Source organism: Mixophyes fleayi, chromosome 3 (genome assembly GCF_038048845.1).
Source record: "Mixophyes fleayi isolate aMixFle1 chromosome 3, aMixFle1.hap1, whole genome shotgun sequence".
NCBI lineage: Eukaryota > Metazoa > Chordata > Amphibia > Anura > Limnodynastidae > Mixophyes > Mixophyes fleayi.
In genome coordinates, this window is record NC_134404.1 from 332,952,510 (window position 1) to 332,970,472 (window position 17,963).

Here is a 17,963-nt window from a genome sequence, read left to right on the forward strand (position 1 = left end):
TTTTTTGTCAGTGTTGTTTTTTTAAAAGGTCATAACTTGTCAAGATCTTGTCTGTATTTGCTCTATATCTATACGTTTGTGTGGAAGAACAGCTCTCCGTACATATTAAAGTAGCAGCCAATACTATTACTAAATAGCGCCTTATGCAACATGTACTAAGCATCAATGGGAACCCTTATCGCTCGGCAGAGGGCACTCTATATCACGCCATCACGCCTGGTTTACACATCAAACTGTACTACGCTCACTAACGAGCCGGGTTCCTCTACACGTCACAGCATACAATCTGATTAAATTGCTCTTACCCAGCCCAACAGGGCTCTGGGTGAAGGCAACATGGAAAGTAAAACATAATTGCTAGAGAACTTTGGGAAAAACCCACCACGAAAATAGTGGGGTGCGTGCCTTTAAGAGCCTTGCTCAGTAATTTGCTGACATTTCTGTATAATTTTTATACAAGTTTTATGTGAATAATTCCCACTCCCACAAGACAATCATTCTACTGAACATGCTACACTGCGATTTCCTTTCTATAGGATTGAGACTGTACCGACCTGTATGGCTCTGCCGCTGGCAGATATAAACGCCTCTACGGTGGTGGTGTAATCGCCGCCGGCAAACTTCTCTTTCTCCGTCTTCCTTCCTTTCACTACAGGAATAGCCAAGAGCTCCTCATAGATGCTGGTATAGTAATCCAGTATCTGCAGGACCTGAAGTGGAAATCAGTACAATACGTTCAGGACTCCCAGGAAAGGAGGACATTTAAAGGGGAAACATTACCCCTGTTCATAATTATTTTTTAAGTCTGTAAAGTATAAATCATTCTGCAAAATATCCTTAATTAACTGCATCTTATATTACGATAAAAAAAGTGTTGCCATTTTGCACATTAAATCTAGCCATGGAAAGTACCATATAATACTACTACAAGAGTGGAAATCAGTTTTGGGTGGAGTTGGGAGTTAATATTAAAACAAAAACCATTTACTGTGGCAAGTCTCCATTTGGAGTCGGTGAATGGTGCATCTATGAGAAGTATCCTTTTGGGGGGGTTTTCTTTCATTATACAGTGGCTAAGTGGTTAGCACTTCTGCCTCACAGCACTGGGGTCATGAGTTCAATTCCCATCCATGGCCTTATCTGTGTGGAGTTTGTATGTTCTCCCCGTGTTTGTGTGGGTTTCCTCCGGGTGCTCCGGTTTCCTCCCACTCCAAAAACATACTGGTAGGTTAATTGGCTGGTATTAAAATTGACCCTAGTCTCTCTCTGTCTGTCTGTGTGTGTGTGTGTATATTAGGGAATTTAAACTGTAAACTCCAATGGGGGCAGGGACTGATGTGAGTGAGTTCTCTGTACAGCGCTGCAGAATCAGTGGCGCTATATAAATAAATGGTGATGATGATGATACCTTCAACTCCTCTTTAGGAGCTTCAATAATTAGGCTGCTTCCCAAAAGTCGGACAGCAGAAGAGGGTGAACATTTTCCACGGCCATGTCTTGTTTCTTCTATAGATTTTATGTCCTTATTGTTTGCATGATACCAGCCAGATCTAACCTGTGCTTTCCTGTCCAGATGTGTAAATAGCAAAATATGTAAAGGGGTCCTGATGGGAAATGATGGTGGTCAAAAAAGCGGAGAATGCAGCGAGATTAACAGCCGTGACATTACTGGCCCTTCCCTGTGTATAAATCTACCAATCGGTACAATGCAGCTGTGCAGAGCAAGTCTGGCAAGCAGTCACCCTTACCCTGCCTGCTCAGATAGAGAACAGAGCATAATGGATATATTAGTGAATTATAAAATACTGTATTTCACGTAGCAAACTGAGCTTTGGCTATTTAGGAAATGTCTGAGGGGGAAAACAGCTTTTACCACGTTTAATATACTCTTATAGTGCAAGAAGTAAAGAAACATAATAGCTCGTCTTATAGAGTTCTTATTAGTAACAGAATGACTTCCATTAAAAGTCCTACACAGGAGGATCTGTGTTCATTTATATCCAGACTTCCGTAAAGTGACAGAAAAAAAGTAAGACAGGGGATGTTCTTTAAGGGATAAAGTAGAATTGCTTATATTACCCCATAGGAATGAGAAATGAGCTGTGCTGGGGTTAAATGAGGACACTTGGCATCGGGAGCAAAACTCAAGAGAAACAGGTAAGCAGTAATAGAATGGGGATATGGTGCCATCTAGTGGACGGCTGGAGATTAACACATGTAAACTCAAACCATTTTCATGGTTTTGTGAACAGTTTAAAGGACAATGATCACATAATAAAAAAAAAACATGGAGTACCTCCTCTGCAGCTTCCTCGAACGTAGCAAAGGCCGTGTGTCCCTCCTGCCAAAGGAATTCCCGGGTGCGGAGGAACGGCTGGGGGTGCTTGAACTCCCACCTCTGATCAAAATACGAGACAACATAATTCAATCTACAACATTGAGATCACACTGCAACATTCAAGACTAAACAGTACCTGCGCAGACAATGACGGAGAAATGCAATATACTGAGCATGGGTAGAAAGGAGGAGAACTTAATTACGATCCTTCAATCTGCCCACCCACATAGCGATACAATTCGTTATTCGCGAGTACTTTTAAACATGTTCAAACAATGGACAAACATGTTTCTAAACCATCATTGTGATGAAGATATGTTGCTCAGGAACTTTGCGCCTGCCACACACAGCCATAATACGAAGATCTCACTAGAATACGCTCTCACTGTGTGAACATTTCAGCTGCGGCACAGACTCACATGATCTGTAAAATCATCCACTGCTGAGATCAGCTGAAGAAGTGAACCATTTCCGCTGTACTCACCACGACGTTGCACCACTGGTTCAGTTTGATGGGGAGGTCACGGTGGGACTGCACCCATTTGGCATAAGCCGGATACATCACTGAAAGAAAAATCCGAAACACTTATCATTTCCCATCCATTTCTACCTTCAAATAAACCCATGGCAGGACCGATTCAAGTCCCTTGGAAACTCATATGGATGTCCCCTTTTAACAGGACATATTACTCTGAGATTTTGGGTGCTCATCCAACTCGCAAACGGATAAACGACGATTAATATAGCAGTATATTAAGGAACGAGAGAGACAGCCAGACAGACATCTTCATTTTTATATCAAACGAAAGCCCAAATTGGTCGTCATAGGACATGCTCTGGCCGGCGTGCCTGCTCAGAAATACAGAGTGGACGACCAGGTCTACCCTTAAATTCTGCTGTGGGGCTTACAAGTAACAATGCGGACCAATGTATTTGCTCCACGGAGCAGAGTTAAGGCGGTAAATGTGGTCCTCATCATATAAATACTAAAACAGTTTAGAAAATGAAAGGAAGAATCTGATTGGTTGCCATGGGTTTCAACACTTATTTTCCAAAAATGTTCCCAAGTGTATCTTATATCTATCTATACATGGGGAACAGACTGGAACTATAGGAATATACTGTGTTTAAAAGTAACCCTGCAAAATCTTATAGACAAAGTCTTGTTTGTAAACATATACCCGTGTTTAACTAGAAACGTTTCTCGAGATCCTCTTGAACATGAATACAGGCGTACCTGCACGCAATATCCGTTCAAATTAAAAGAGCAAATTGCCTTCCCCGATGAATCAGGACCTTAGCGTCTTTTTGACAGACTTTCTGTTTGAACCAGAAAAAAGTTTGAGAATCAGCTGAATGACATTCAAGCCATTGGGCCAAGATGGGCAATAGTTATACAAGCTAAACAAAGGAAGGTTCCATAATCTCTAATGACACGTAATACGCTGCCAACAGTGTCCCCCTAAAATCAGGCGTTAATGATCGCCATACAGGACATGACAGCTTGTTTCAATCAGGCAGAGTGGAAGGAGGAGGGTGAAGTGTTGAGTGGGACAGTTGCAGCCATCTGAGAATCCAAGCGGATTCCGCAAACAACTCATCTATGATCAGTAAAAAAAAAAAAAAAATTTTTTTTTTTTTTTTTTTTTTAAATAGAGAACTTCACTCAAAACTATATTTTACATTTCTGGGTTATTCTTTACCTGTGTGAATAAATCCTTCAAACAAATCTTAAAAGTGTAACGGCAACCGATAACTCGTCATTTGGGGTCAACTAAAGGGTCAACTAAAGGCGATGTATTACATAGAATTAGGGTTGATAAGATCTCCCACTGTTTGACTTGCAGAACTATTGGCTTTACCGATTCACAAGCTTCTTTCTGGTTCCAACAGAAAGTCAATCAAAATGACATTTGGAGAGTGAAAAAATTTTTTTACAAAAATTATATAGCTGTTTTTCTATAGAATTTGTTGAAACTTGTCAAATAATCGTGCTGAACTGAAAAATTTCTGTCTTCAGACCAAAGGAAGCGCCAAAATTGGTCACATTCTGAAAACGGCGCACTATAGCGTTACTGATCTCTACAAGACGCCCACTCACCCGTTTCACTGGTGGGTCGCACTGCGATTGGCTCTGCCAGTTCCGTCTTCCCAGATCTGGTGACCCAGGCTACCTAGGAAAGAACAGAACAGAAATGTGTTCATTACCGAGACACAGGACAGGAGACTCTGCAATTAAGTAATACACGTAATTATATAAAATCATTACCAAACGCAATCACACAAGCTCTGAATGAGCACTGCAGAAAGACAGAGACGCACCACCTTGATAATGCCAATCTATGATTTATTTTATTTTTATTGAAGGGTAGAATAGACAGAATGCTGGACAGATTAAGTCACGCATAAACATGTTCCTTATTTCAGGTATAGTATATTATTCAGCTCAACGGAGGTTTTGATACAGATGTATAATATATAATTAGAGCATTTAGAGAATGGCACAAAATCCTATTTTTTTGAACAAACTACAGATTGGTGGATTAAATACACAGGAGTAGAAGCACTGACATCACAGAAACAGTATCAAGGAAGTGTAATGTGGTTCTAAGAACAAAGATTTAATAGCGATTGGCTTTTTATTAGATATGCGGTGGAAAGTTAAGCTTAGATTGAGCACTGTATTATACCTCCATATGGATATTTATTTTGGGTTTTAGCTGCCAGTTAGGTTATTACAGATTCGTGGCTTTGCATTCAGACATATCCAAGTCCAATTGGCAAGACAAACGGATGAAGCTAATCCTCACACCTGCATATAACCTTACAGAGACTACGTGATGCAATAATATTAAAAGGTCACCAGGCACTTCCCATCTGAGAAATCCTACACGTGTAAGTACATTAACCATTGGTGCGCTCATTTGTTTGTTACATACCTCTGGTGCAAAGTCCGCTATGTGGGTTTTCTCTTTCTCCAGAGCCGCCTGAGACACAAACATGGGGAAATAGCAGTTCTCTACGCCCAGCTGCTTTATCTTGCGATTGAAAAAGTCTTGAATGGCTTCCCAGATGGCAAAGGCCCAGGGACGCAGCACGTAACATCCGCTGACATCATAATATTCAATCATCTCGGACTTCGTGATCACCTGTGGTAGAGAGCACCTTATAAATACAGTAACTGCGGAAAACATTCTAGGTCTAGATGTAATGCTGGGACTGGTAAGACCAGGAACTTCGAAGAAAGATTATATAGATAGATAAAATGCTGATTGAGAACATACTTCTGCCATTATATCCATTTGGTCTCTACCTTCTTACTATTATGAGACTGGCTGCAATTATGCATTGTCTCACTTATAAAAGTTATATGCTAGAACACTGATCCCAAGCGTCAGTACACCGTTCTGCTGGGACCTCAAAGACGACAGTTCCCAACCGGATGTATAGTTACTCCGACAATCAGGGGGGCTCAAAATGACCCACACGTTGCCCGCCTCTGCCATAGAAGAGGACTACAATTTGCTTTCAAGACGTGGGGTACAAGAGTAACTTCTGACAGTGTTGGTTGTCCTTCCTGATATAACTTCTGCATTGCTCTACTTGGTGAGGATTACAGGAGTAGCGCATCATTATCAGTTTCAACATCAATCATAAGAAGCACTGTACGATACAGGACTAGTGAGGGACTAGTTTATTTTAAGCAAAATTTGTGGAGAACCGGCGCAGGTATCATTCATTGCTGCCTGGAAATGGAAGGACTTGAAGGGGCAATGACCCGTCCCCTAAAACCTTTTTTTATTTTTATTTTTTACCTGTGAGTACCAGTCAGCAAGATCTTCTTCCTTCTTGGCTTCCAGTCCCAACCTTAGAGAGGAGGGGAAATAAAAAAGTTTTAAATGTAGTTTTGCAAAAACAATTTTTGTCCCAGCTACTGATGGTGAACAATGATATAAACTTTACTTAAAAAAAAAAAAAAAGCAACTACAAGAAAAAGAAAAAGAAAAAGAAAAAGAAAAAAGGGAACACCCCCCTGCAAAAGTAGATGTTATTTACTAATAAAATACATTACTACAATGTTCCACTGTACAGTGACCAATAGAAATCAGGTCCTGGCTAGATCAAAACTTAAAGGTAGTGTCAGACGAGCGATTGTCTGCAGCATTTAGAGAGCGCCTCTGGTGTGAAGCGCCAGACCCAGCGATTACACAGCCTACAAGACTGGTTACTGAGGAAGTTAAATGCCGGGCGTAGAACAGGCACTCTGGGCCCTACCGTTACGCAAATTGGTTGCTATATAATTACTGCACATCGCCGTCTCTCTCACCACATCAGCTCCAAAGATTTGCTTGGTGCCAAATAGATGCTGAAATTCACCAAGCTGCCTCTGTAACGCTTTAATTACAAAGTATTAAGGTAGAAAGTCGCTCACATCTGTGTGAGCAGCACAAGTGTTACACAACAATGAGACCTGCAGTCACAGCTTGTGGAAACAGACATAACCTGTCAGATTTCAGATTACTTATCGACGGGATCATGTGGAGGTTACAGGTTTATTTCAAAACTAAAATAAAGACTGATTATGAATGCAAGGAATGAACAGATTAAAGGGGGAACACAGAGGCTTAATTTCATTCCTAACTCCCATGACCTAAACTAGGAAAACTGCAATATGTGAGACTGTCAGAAGGAAGCCGGAGATCCCCGAGGACACCTTACTGCTGGGACGAGGCCCATTTACTTATACTGTATCAGTCCTGCCCGATTATGTTGCTATTGACATATTAAGGAGCAATCCAGATGTACCTGGTCTGTTTCTTAGGGCCCTGGCCCTCGCCTGCTCCTTCCCCTGAAGAACCGTTCTCATTATCTTTCTTCTGACCATCGATCTGTTTCGGCTGCTTGCTCTGCTTTTCCGACTTGTTCTCTTTGTCCTTCTGCTTCTTATCCTCTCTCGGCTTTTTGTCCTCGGAGCCCGTGGCGGACACCGGCTTGTACTCCGTACCGGTCAGGGCCTTGTACTGGGTCTTCAGTTCCAGGAGCTGTTTAACTGCAGCGTCCACCTTATCCTGCACATCGAGAAAACATTACTACAGCGCTACAAGGCACAGGAGCTCTCTAACGTGACAAATATAGGACTCCCTGGGGGCGTTCGTGTTCTTCTGTGCCCCGACCTTCTTGATACCCGGTGTGGCACCATCAGATTCATATATAACAGTAGTATATGTGACAAAATATTTGTAATGACTGCAGTACCAATGTTTTAATACAGAGACACGGAACTTTGAAGTAAATGCTAATAACCTCATGTGTGTTATTTCTTATAGAACATATATTTTCCCCAAGAATAATGAATAAACCAAATATAAAGATATTATGTGCAGGAATTTAATATCATTCGGTGAGTCAGAGAGGTAAAGTGCTATATAATATGGTGGCGTTATATAAACCGTAATAATTTATACCGGGTATTGCCTCTATTCCACTAGGAAGCCATAAGTCTTTTCTAACCACATATTCATATCTGCTAAAAACATTACACTCAGAGCAAGTCGGTAGATTATTGTGAATGACTTAAACATGATTTAACAGGTATTCTCAGAAATAGGTGAAGAAAACAGCCGTGTAAGGGAATGGTAAGCAGTGCTCTCACAGACCGTGGTCTATCAGAGGGACCGCCGTATTCAGCCTGGTCATTGGCTCCAATAATATACCCGCTGGTCCGCCCCACAACGGTCACAATAACAATACCCACCTTAGCAGCTTTTTCACACTTCAGTTTTCGGACCTCTTCACCCTGTTTAGACACCTTGTTAAACAGCGCTTCAGCCTCTGAAGAATTGGCGCCGTTTTGCTGGGCGCTGGGGGGTTTCTCCAAGGCTAGGCTGGCAGGCGGCTGCCCCGGCTTGTACTCCTGCCCAGTCTTCTCCTTGTATTCCGCTTTCAGAGACAGGAGAAGTTTTACCGCCTCGTCTACCTTGTCCTTTGAGAAGGGAGAGACATCTATTAAATGAACTGATAAAAAGCCATGCAAAAATATACAAGTCACAATTATATGTGTACAGGGGTTTCTGCTGTAGTTCCAACAGGTTTCTGTAACGTTTTCTTTTTGAGTGTGAGGTTGAATACACACGGACAAATCTAGTTCATCAACCTGACTGTCGAACAATCGGATCTCTAGCCAATAGGCAAAGTGCCACCAGTACGTCCTATATCCTGATAACCGCTGATCCCACAAATGCCAGCACCAGGGATTATTGGTAGACCCAAATACCAATCAATTCTGCCTAGTCAAATATGATTTGATTTTAAAAGTTAGAGGGGCGCACACACATCATAAGGTGGAGCCAATTTACACTGCAAGCTCTCCTAAGCAGCACCCACTTTACCCTTTTGTATTTACTTCTTTTATAATGTAATGTCTGTGTACTGGTTGTATTCTCCAGGCTCAACTGCCTGGAGAATTTTGGATGAGCCCAGGACTCAGAAAAAGTGTCAATTACAGTGGATTGTAGAGTAATAGCGGTCAGCCAATCAGATGCAATCAACACCCTGCTATTCACTTCAGTTGAAAGGTGATTTTTCTGAAGAGAACACTGTACATTACAAATAATGAGAAATCGTATCTACGCGTTATTGTGTGAATTGGTAATTACAAAAGACAGTCATCAGACAGGGCCCCAGCAACAATTACCTTGGGAGCCTTTTCACATTTAAGCTTACGGACAAGCTCTCCTTGCTGACAAACTTTGTCGTACAGACTTGTACTGTTGTTGGGAGAGGGACATTTTGGACTACAGGCTTTCTGAGGGACTGCGGTATTAGAGGTAGGCTGAGATGGAGGACATCCTGGCTTGTATTCCTGGCCAGTTTGCCGTTTGTATTCTGCTTTTAGGTTTAAGAGGGATTTCACCGCAGAGTCTATCTCATCCTACGCAAAGAAGAGAAGGAGGAAAGAGAACAGGATAGGAAACAGAAGCAAAGGACAAGTGATGGAAGCAATCTGTGTGTGCAGTGATTCCCATCCACTCTCACATCATCTGACAGAGTCCTCGAGACTTGGCTGATATTTTACTTAAATTGAGGATATTTTACAAAATAGGGATGATCTAAAAAGCAGAATGTCTTGCTTTTCATATTTTTCTATTTATTTATGATTTAATTTTTTCTTATAACATATAGAGGCAATATTTAAGAAAATATTTACAGTTATGGAGCCGACAAATGCCTCGAATCAGTATAAAGTTTGGGAACCACTGCATTCCTGTCTAGATTGATGATCCTGTGCCAATCTATGATGCCTGATGTGCGGATTTGCAGCATAAACAGATACAACACTAATTTATTTATTTTCTTAAAAAGATCTATCAGTTCTATTACTTACAAAGACACTACACTGGTATAATAAGAATTATCACTTGTCTCGAAATAAACTACTGTGGACTAAATTTTGGTCACAGTCTAGGATGAATATTTAATATTTTGGGGAACTAGACATAACTAATCATTTACAAAAGATTTATAAAAATGGTGAATCAAAAACCCAACCTTAATTTGCTTCATTTAATTAAGAAGGGTTGAAATGATAAATGATATAGGGTCATCTTTGTAGATTGTAGCTCATGGAAGTAATTGCGCTGTGTTATGTGCTCGAAAAACTCAGAGACATCAGAGTGAAGCTGGGCAAAATCTAACCATGTTGGCCAGATACCCCCCACCTGGGACTTTGCCAAATAGAAAAACACCATCATACCTTGGGAGCTTTCTTGCTTTTGAGATGTCGGACCACCTCTCCTTGTTCCGTTACCTTGTTGTATATTAATATGACATCTGAGGGCTCAGGACTGGGGGGAGTAGGTGGTGAGTTATTGGTCTGGTCTACAGGACGGGACCCGGCTTTGTACTCTTGTCCCGTTACTTGTTTATATTCTGCTTTCAACTCTAAAAGTTGTTTCACAGCTGCATCTATCTGAGGCTAATGAACAAAGAACAGAAGAGGACAGCGAGAGAAAGGAGCTTAGATGTTTAGGTAAGGGTAAAAATAGTGAAGTCATCAGCAAGTGTAAAGGATAACTGTTGCTTATTTATAGTGGAGGCAGCCATAGTGTGAGTGTGAGCCAATCAGCTCTCTCTGACGTCACTGCTTCCTAGTGAATTAAAGGTGCCTTATCAGCTGACCAAATGACTGCCCACGTCGTCACTGGTCCCTGTGATTAGGATGCATTCTTCTATATGAATATTGGTTTATGTCACAAACTGACTCCTAGGCTGACTCCCCTATATGTTGGCCATAGGTAGTATTGGTAGTATTAAGGACTAAGCAAGCAAAATACAGATGTGTCTTAGCACTAAATCCATGCACAGAAATGGTTTAGCTTTGTTTCTAAAGGGAATGGATGCACCAACAGCAATTTGATGCACGATTCAAGAGCATTTGCCATGAAAAAAGCAAGACAGAAAGTTTCAGAGCGAGCCCTTAGATATAACTAGATTGGAACATCTGTTCCACCGCTGGGTGTCGTCGTGACAGGTCGGAACTCTAAGTTCTGTAAATTGCTGTATTCAACAATCTTTACTGTTCTACATTCACCTCAATGGTTAGGAAATGCCACTTTTGATTGATTCTGTAATTTTACCTTTGATGCTTTCTCCACCTTTAGTTTCCGGACGACCTCCCCTTGATCGGACACTTTATCATACAGCGATTTGGATTCGTGGCTGACGGCAGTCGCCGGGCTGGTAGACGCCGCTGGAGCAGGAACGTTTCCTGGTTTATAGTCCTGGCCGGCCGCCTGTTTGTATTCCGCTTTCAGTGACAACAGCTGTTTGACGGCTGCATCGATATCGGCCTTTGCTGCTTTCTTTGTTTTGAGATCCCGGACGAGCTCGCCCTGAGCTGTAACCTTGTTGTACAGTATTACGGGATCGTCTGCTGGACGGGGGGTTGGGAGAGGAGCGTCATTCAATGGCGATTCTGCGGCCTTTGCCTTGGTCTGTGGATAAGCAAAGTGTATTTTAAGGCTGCGTACATTTTTCGTCTTGTAGACGTCCTCCTTCAACTTTCACTGGATCAATTGCTTTTTTTTTTAAAAAAAAAATCTCCACTAGCTTTCCTCTGTGTTCTTTAGTCATGTATTTATATCATAAGAGCGAGTCGTTTATTTTCATTGACCAGTGATATGACACCCACTGCATAAAGTTGTGTCACATCCTAGTGTAAACAAAAATAAACGATTGCTTTGAAACTTAAATGTCTAAAAGAAACAGCAAAGTTTTAATGCAAAGCTGCAGGAGAGTGTATGCAAATAAATTAAGTCATCTGGAAAACCCCATTGAATGAAACTGGCTACTTGTATAAAACAATAATAACAGGTCTTCCATTAGTTTGAAATACACAATCATTTTACAGAAAGGAAATCAGAGCTATCCACCCAAAGTTGCACGGTGAGCTGTGTTTTGTGAAGCACCCCGCGGGCTACGGACTCTGGATTTGTAGCCCATACGTCTAACTCTTATACACTTACCTCTTTCTTGGTGCCAGAGGACTTTGTCTTCTCTTTAGAGCCAGACGTTGGCATCTCCTTAGTGTGACCATCTGGGATGTAAAACAACACACATGGCGCCTCCTTACAGCTGTGCGGACTGGAGAACACAAGTTTATCAGTTATAACATTGAATAGTAAAAGGAAGGAGCTGGGAGGGAAAAGTATACAAGAAACAAAAGCAAACTTAATATATTTCTACAAAATGATAATTCTACAATGTATCTTCTCATTATTTGCATATTAATTGCAGAGTGTAATGTTTAACAGTTACAAGAAGCTCTCTCAGCACATCAGATTTCTTTTAAGCAATAAGGTTGTCCGACAATTTTTGCAAAAATTAGGAGGTTAACACTGATCTGTGCACTCCGGCCGTGATAATATAAAAATATCTTTCGTACTTCTGAACCCTCCTAATTATTACCTGATGGGCTCATAGACCTCGTCACAAATATAAAAGCCTCTTCTCTGCAGCTGGATCAGGTCTCCCTTTTTCAAACTCTTTAGACAGGGGTCTCCTATCATCACCTCTTCTTGCTGAAATATAACAAAAGCGTCACACCAAGCAAGAATATAAAAATAAAAAGAAGAGCACAATAGATTTAGGAAGAATAACAAACAGTTTTTCCCCCCTTCAGTTTACAAAGCTTTGTTGAAAGGATTTATACATAATAAATCACGTGTATAAGATGAAAGGATAAGTACATCAAGTAATGTATATTACGCTAGTAATGTGAGCCGAATCCTCAGTCAGTTTGGCCCACTCACACTTGACTAACTACAAATTTGGCCTGTGTTTGAATGATTTAATTTCCCATATTCTCACTGGTTGCCAAGGACAACTGGGGTCTCTAATCCAAGTCATTGAAACGTAAGTAAGGCGACTTCCAATCACAAAAGCTGCAGTAAAGGACAAACCCCATTCACACTTTCTGGATGATGGGCCATGGGAAATACTGCTTGACATCAGTCATAACTTGTGTACCGACATATAGAGTAACTAGAGAACCACTACAGCCAATGAAGTAATATTTAAGGTAGTAGAATTCTCAGATTCAGGCAACAGCTACTTAAAATTACTTAAAATAGTAGTAGAAGCTACTAAGGGCCGATGATAACAGAACAAGGAAAAGTTGTATAGTGATGAGAGAGAGGCGGAGGGTTGGAACAGTTTAAGAGTTAGCGGTCACCAGGCCACACCTTGCTGTTCCTGTTCACATACTGCTTGAAGTCTTCCTCTTTCCCCAGCACTGGTTTAGTGATTAGGTGGTCGTAGTTGACACAGATTGTTGGGGTGAAGGGAGCTTTAGAGGTCTCTGCCAACCACGTAATCTTGGTGGTTTTCTTGTAGTCCTTGTTGTCCAAGTTCAGCTTCGCATCCAGAGATTGTATTTTCCCACTGGGGTCCCTGTGGGTGAACATACACAGTAAATACAAACCAAAATACGCTCGTGTCACAGTCATAGGACAGAGTAGAATCCCTCTCTAAACAGGTAGTTTTATTTACAAATGTCAACATTGCTCATGGTGCACTAATCAAGAGTTCCGATTCAGTGAAAACTACAGACCACCATTCAACACAACTGCGGCACATGCAGTAACCTCTCCAGCCATACTGTTATGCTGATAAGCAGACACCCATTGAGACTTGTTCCTTACCGGTGTATCTTGGTGATGTTGAGATTTCCCCAGTTTATAAAGGTGACCATCTCCCCCTCAGACAAAGTCTCCGCATCTGCTCCTTCGATGAGAACTCGGGGGCCGTACCATACGGGCTTTGTACCAACCTCAGAGTTCTGCAGAACAGGAACAGAACCACCATCAGACTTACAACATATGGCTCAATAGTCACCTAAGGCTCCATTACAGTCACACAAGGATTCTACTATCGCCCAAGCGAGGGCACGATGTAAAGTTCTACATCTTTCCTTTCATTGCATCCAGCTTACATTAGGACAGCATCTACTGCCACCTGTCCAACCCTATAAAAGGGACTTCTGATTCCAACCAATTAAAACATTGCTCAAATGTGGAGAACACCCTTCTGTCAATTGTATTTGCAATTCATTACAACCCCGCCTTGGTACGGTCATATCTAGATAATACGGATTTCTGTAGTCTCCTACAACACAAGAAATGAGATCACATAGTAACCTTCGGATGCTTCGCTACTTCTGTTACTCCTTCTTCGGCCTCAGGGATGTTCACCGGGACAACTTGGCTCTTCAGCAAAGCGCTGTACCTTGGGGCAATAGGATCTATCACCTACCAGAAGCAAACACAGGATCAGCTGAGACACTCTCAATGTAAATAGAAATCTTGTAAAATAAGAAACTGGACATTAACTGGTCTTTGTGCACTCAGAACAGAAGTGTGTATATAGTCATATGAACTGGCTGCAACTGATGGCTGAAGGGCAGGAGACAGGTGTTGTAGAGACAGAGCACTGCCCAATAGATCATTCAGCTACACTGGCAGATTAGCCTGGTGGTTGTTCTACTTACCGGATTCCTCCTTGTGTAAAATCTGTCAGTGTCTAGTTAATGAAAATTATACCTGGCCCCGTTCTGAAGTCTTCTTTAAAGAGTTTAAAAGATAGGTAAACAAAAAAAAATAAAAAAAAAATACTCCTACAACTGAAAGATGCAGTGAAAAAGAAAGATCAATGACCTGATTTAATATTTGTCTGACTGCTTAAATCATGGGTAAGTTTGAAAATTATCTTTTGCCAGTTTTCAGCACATATTGTGATAAGAATTTATCTACAGACCCAAATATGGTGATCATCAATATGGTGATGTGTGAATTGTTGACGTACTGCCTATCAAAGTAAGTTACCCGAATTCCTAACATGTGGGAGATTTATGGCCAGTAACTGGCCAATATTAAATGAATGGTTTTCTAAGGACCACGAAACCTTTAGTTTCGCAAGTTCAGATCAGTGTCACTACAGTCTAATGTGAGGAGTCTAGTGCAGTGGCCATTTGGTTCCTTTCCAACTGTTCGTGCACGTGTCTAGAATTCAGACCAGTTAGTGTCATTTGTGAAAATCAGAATAAAAAGAAGGAAGAAATATAGGGGGGGTCACATGCTAGACAAGCAGTGGTTGTGGTGACATAATTCATGGTTCAAGCAGAAAGAAAATAAAAAGATTGCAAGACAAAGGTAGGTCCAGGGGCCAGCTGGACAGACTGGCTGATGAACAGGCAACTCTACACAAACCTGGAAGGTTAATGGACTCATGAAGGATAACTGAAGATATAAACTCTATAACCCTAATCCGTGACAAAACGCTGACTCTCAATTCAGCCATGTTCTCTCTTGGGTCTTTTAAACCAAAAAGATGGAAAGTGCGACATTTACTTAACCCAATATAAACCCAAATATCTGCCAGCCGGCCCCTGGACAGAACACAATCACAAACCCCTGGACTAAGCAGCTTTCAGGATACCGAAGGTTTTTCGGAGGACTGTCTTGTCCTATTTTAGGACGTACTTAAGTTTTAAGACTGTGGCACTCGTAGCCAATGAGGAATTCTTTCTGCACACGCTAAAGGACCAACCAAATTCTTACAGCTTGATTATTGTGGGAGAGGCGTAGGAGGACTGCAGAATTTACTCCAGACAAGGTGCATTCACTGTATATATCAAGTATCAACTAATGACCAGACAATGGAAAAGCAATATTTTACAGTGTAGGGAAAAACAAAACAAAAACACTTAACTTTTTTATTTCTTAACCTGCTGTTCAAAGTACCTAAAAGTTTTTCTGATCTGTGGAGGCTGTGAAACAATTATTAATGAGAACACAGCCGGGTCACTAGACAAACATTGTTAGGATTGCTGGTCCACCACACAAGATGGCTACCTTGGTGCTTTATGGCTCAGTAACGTCACTAGTCCCTACGAATGGATAAGCTACATAATGGTGAAGATTGGTCAGACAAATGGCTGGCTTGCCTCGGTGATGCCTCTAGTTACAAGTGAATTGATGGGCTGCACTACAATACCTATTAAGCTGTGCGCAGGTGACAGAAATAATTGGAACCATTGGTACCTAGACATTAAACATTATGTTTGTAATGATTTGCCTCTGGAATTTTATGAAAACCAGGGAAAGGAGACAGAGTTTGCAGTAGACTAATCTAGGAGCTTGGGAACATGACTCCTGATACTGTAGAATTTGGGAAAAGAAAGTTTAAATCTGAAAGTTTCTTCCTTATTTTATGGCATAAACGTGCACAGCAACCTTTTGTACGCATTGTAGAAACATGTGATCAGTCCACCATTATTTGTAACAAATACTACATACCCATTATGTAACCAGCTAATCTCAGATGTTACAGTAGTGCTATGTCCAACAGACCAAAACAGGACAATGTTACTCAGACAGTTGACTCTAGTACAACCTAAACCCTATAGGGCCCCAGCAAGTGTCTCCCACCAGAGTGTATGCAAAGGGATGTAGTCAGAACGTCGACAATGAAGATGTTGACGTTCAGAATATTGACACAATAAGGTCAACAGTCAAAATGTTGACATGTTCATTAGGTCATCAGGGTTAAAATGTAGACATTGTGAATGCAACAATGTCGTCACACAGCACTGAATGTCGACCTTATCACTGTGTTGACATTTTGACTGTCAACATTATGGTGTCAACATTCAGAATATCAATATGTTAATTGTCAACATTTCATACCCAAACCTATGTAAGAGACCAGTTACACAAAAGTCTAACCAAAGGCTACAAGTAGAGCGCCAAGGACAGAAAACCAACTAAAGTGACTTCTTAGTCCTCAGTAGTAACAGACACGACATGTAACCATGTAATGTTTTTGTAATTTATCTCATTCCATTTAGATTGTAAGCTCCTCAGGGACGGCGGCCCTCCATTCCTAGTGTTACGGTTTATTAATATGTATGTGAGCATCAATCATTTCTCTGTACTACACTGCAGAATATGTTGGTGTTATCTACATAAAATGCATAAAATGTTGAAAAGAAAAAACATTGTGCTACAAACATAAAACATATTAAAGTAATTGGGGTATAGTCTTTTCTGACATTATCTCTCTCTTTATACCAGTGAATGCACCTTTGTAATCACACAATGTTTTCTAAAGTTAGATCTGCGAGACAATTAAGCGCTAAAGCCATGTGATTGTGTTTAGTTTTCTCTTAAATTGCAAAATGATGGCGTAAGCAACGTATGCTTACATAACTGTAAGCTATATGCCAAAGGCCAAATAAAATGAAAAAACAAAAATAAAATAAAAACAGCATTAAGTAATACCTTCTTACAGATAGCTCGCAGCTTGGAAGCAGAAAAATGAAATGCAGAGTTTACAGATCAAATTCACGCCAAGATCCGTTCCCACAAGTCAACGTTTGGTTGGGGGCAAGTCAATGAAATCATGAAAACATTCACAAATCAGATAATTAATAGGTCATTTACAGGAGCCTGCAGAACATAAGATGCACTGCAGACTTTCTGGAGCAGTAGTCAAGAGGTCAGTAAGGGGCACTGTAATGGATATTTAAGCTGCTCAAACCACGCAATTGGGAGTCGACATGTACCTTCTTGTTAAAAGACCAGATCTTGTCCCATTCCATGTTCACAACAGATCGAGAAGATCCCTGATGACAAACACATACAAGTCAATTTATGGCCGTAATAAAAGGTGGTTTCCGTCTTTACACAACTTTAAAATGTATGAGTTTATAAACGCCTTCAAATTATGTTTACTTAATACGTTGTTTTGTTTACTTCTGAGATTTTCAGTCATGTCTTTATATCATCAAACACAGCTGTTTACTTTCATTTCATAACCCGAGGCAACGAGCATGAACAAGTCTGTCTGATCATATGAAGAACTGTCTGGTTAATGTACACCAATGCAGTGTACTTCACTGATGTCAGTCTGAATATACTAGCAACAGGGCTTTTCAAACGGAAGAAAATATCAGAAGTTGCACCATGATGCTTAATTCCCCAGTCACATCTACACCATAGTCATTTATTACTATATGAAATCACTGACCTCATGACCTGGTTATAAGGAGTATTATATTGTGTATTGT

General features: G+C 40.9%; 1 protein-coding gene across 6 annotated transcripts in view; it reads right to left on the reverse strand.

Moving 5' to 3' along the window:
* EPRS1 (glutamyl-prolyl-tRNA synthetase 1) overlaps nucleotides 1-17,963 on the reverse strand; it is a 73,731-nt gene that overhangs the window by 23,326 nt on the left and 32,442 nt on the right. The window contains exons 12-29 of one of the 6 annotated variants that reach the window (XM_075204265.1): nucleotides 17,460-17,519; nucleotides 17,176-17,196; nucleotides 14,035-14,145; nucleotides 13,540-13,676; nucleotides 13,081-13,288; nucleotides 12,305-12,417; nucleotides 11,863-11,980; nucleotides 10,975-11,331; nucleotides 10,092-10,313; nucleotides 9,033-9,269; nucleotides 8,094-8,321; nucleotides 7,145-7,407; nucleotides 6,154-6,205; nucleotides 5,278-5,487; nucleotides 4,440-4,512; nucleotides 2,823-2,902; nucleotides 2,297-2,398; nucleotides 555-710 (exon numbers count right to left, since the gene is read on the reverse strand). In XM_075204265.1, coding sequence (XP_075060366.1) covers nucleotides 555-710; nucleotides 2,297-2,398; nucleotides 2,823-2,902; nucleotides 4,440-4,512; nucleotides 5,278-5,487; nucleotides 6,154-6,205; nucleotides 7,145-7,407; nucleotides 8,094-8,321; nucleotides 9,033-9,269; nucleotides 10,092-10,313; nucleotides 10,975-11,331; nucleotides 11,863-11,980; nucleotides 12,305-12,417; nucleotides 13,081-13,288; nucleotides 13,540-13,676; nucleotides 14,035-14,145; nucleotides 17,176-17,196; nucleotides 17,460-17,519 — 2,748 coding nt within the window. The remainder of the gene's footprint in view (nucleotides 1-554; nucleotides 711-2,296; nucleotides 2,399-2,822; nucleotides 2,903-4,439; nucleotides 4,513-5,277; nucleotides 5,488-6,153; nucleotides 6,206-7,144; nucleotides 7,408-8,093; nucleotides 8,322-9,032; nucleotides 9,270-10,091; nucleotides 10,314-10,974; nucleotides 11,332-11,862; nucleotides 11,981-12,304; nucleotides 12,418-13,080; nucleotides 13,289-13,539; nucleotides 13,677-14,034; nucleotides 14,146-17,175; nucleotides 17,197-17,459; nucleotides 17,520-17,963) is intronic. The other 5 variants (XM_075204266.1, XM_075204268.1, XM_075204270.1 and 2 more) reach the window with 5 other exon arrangements.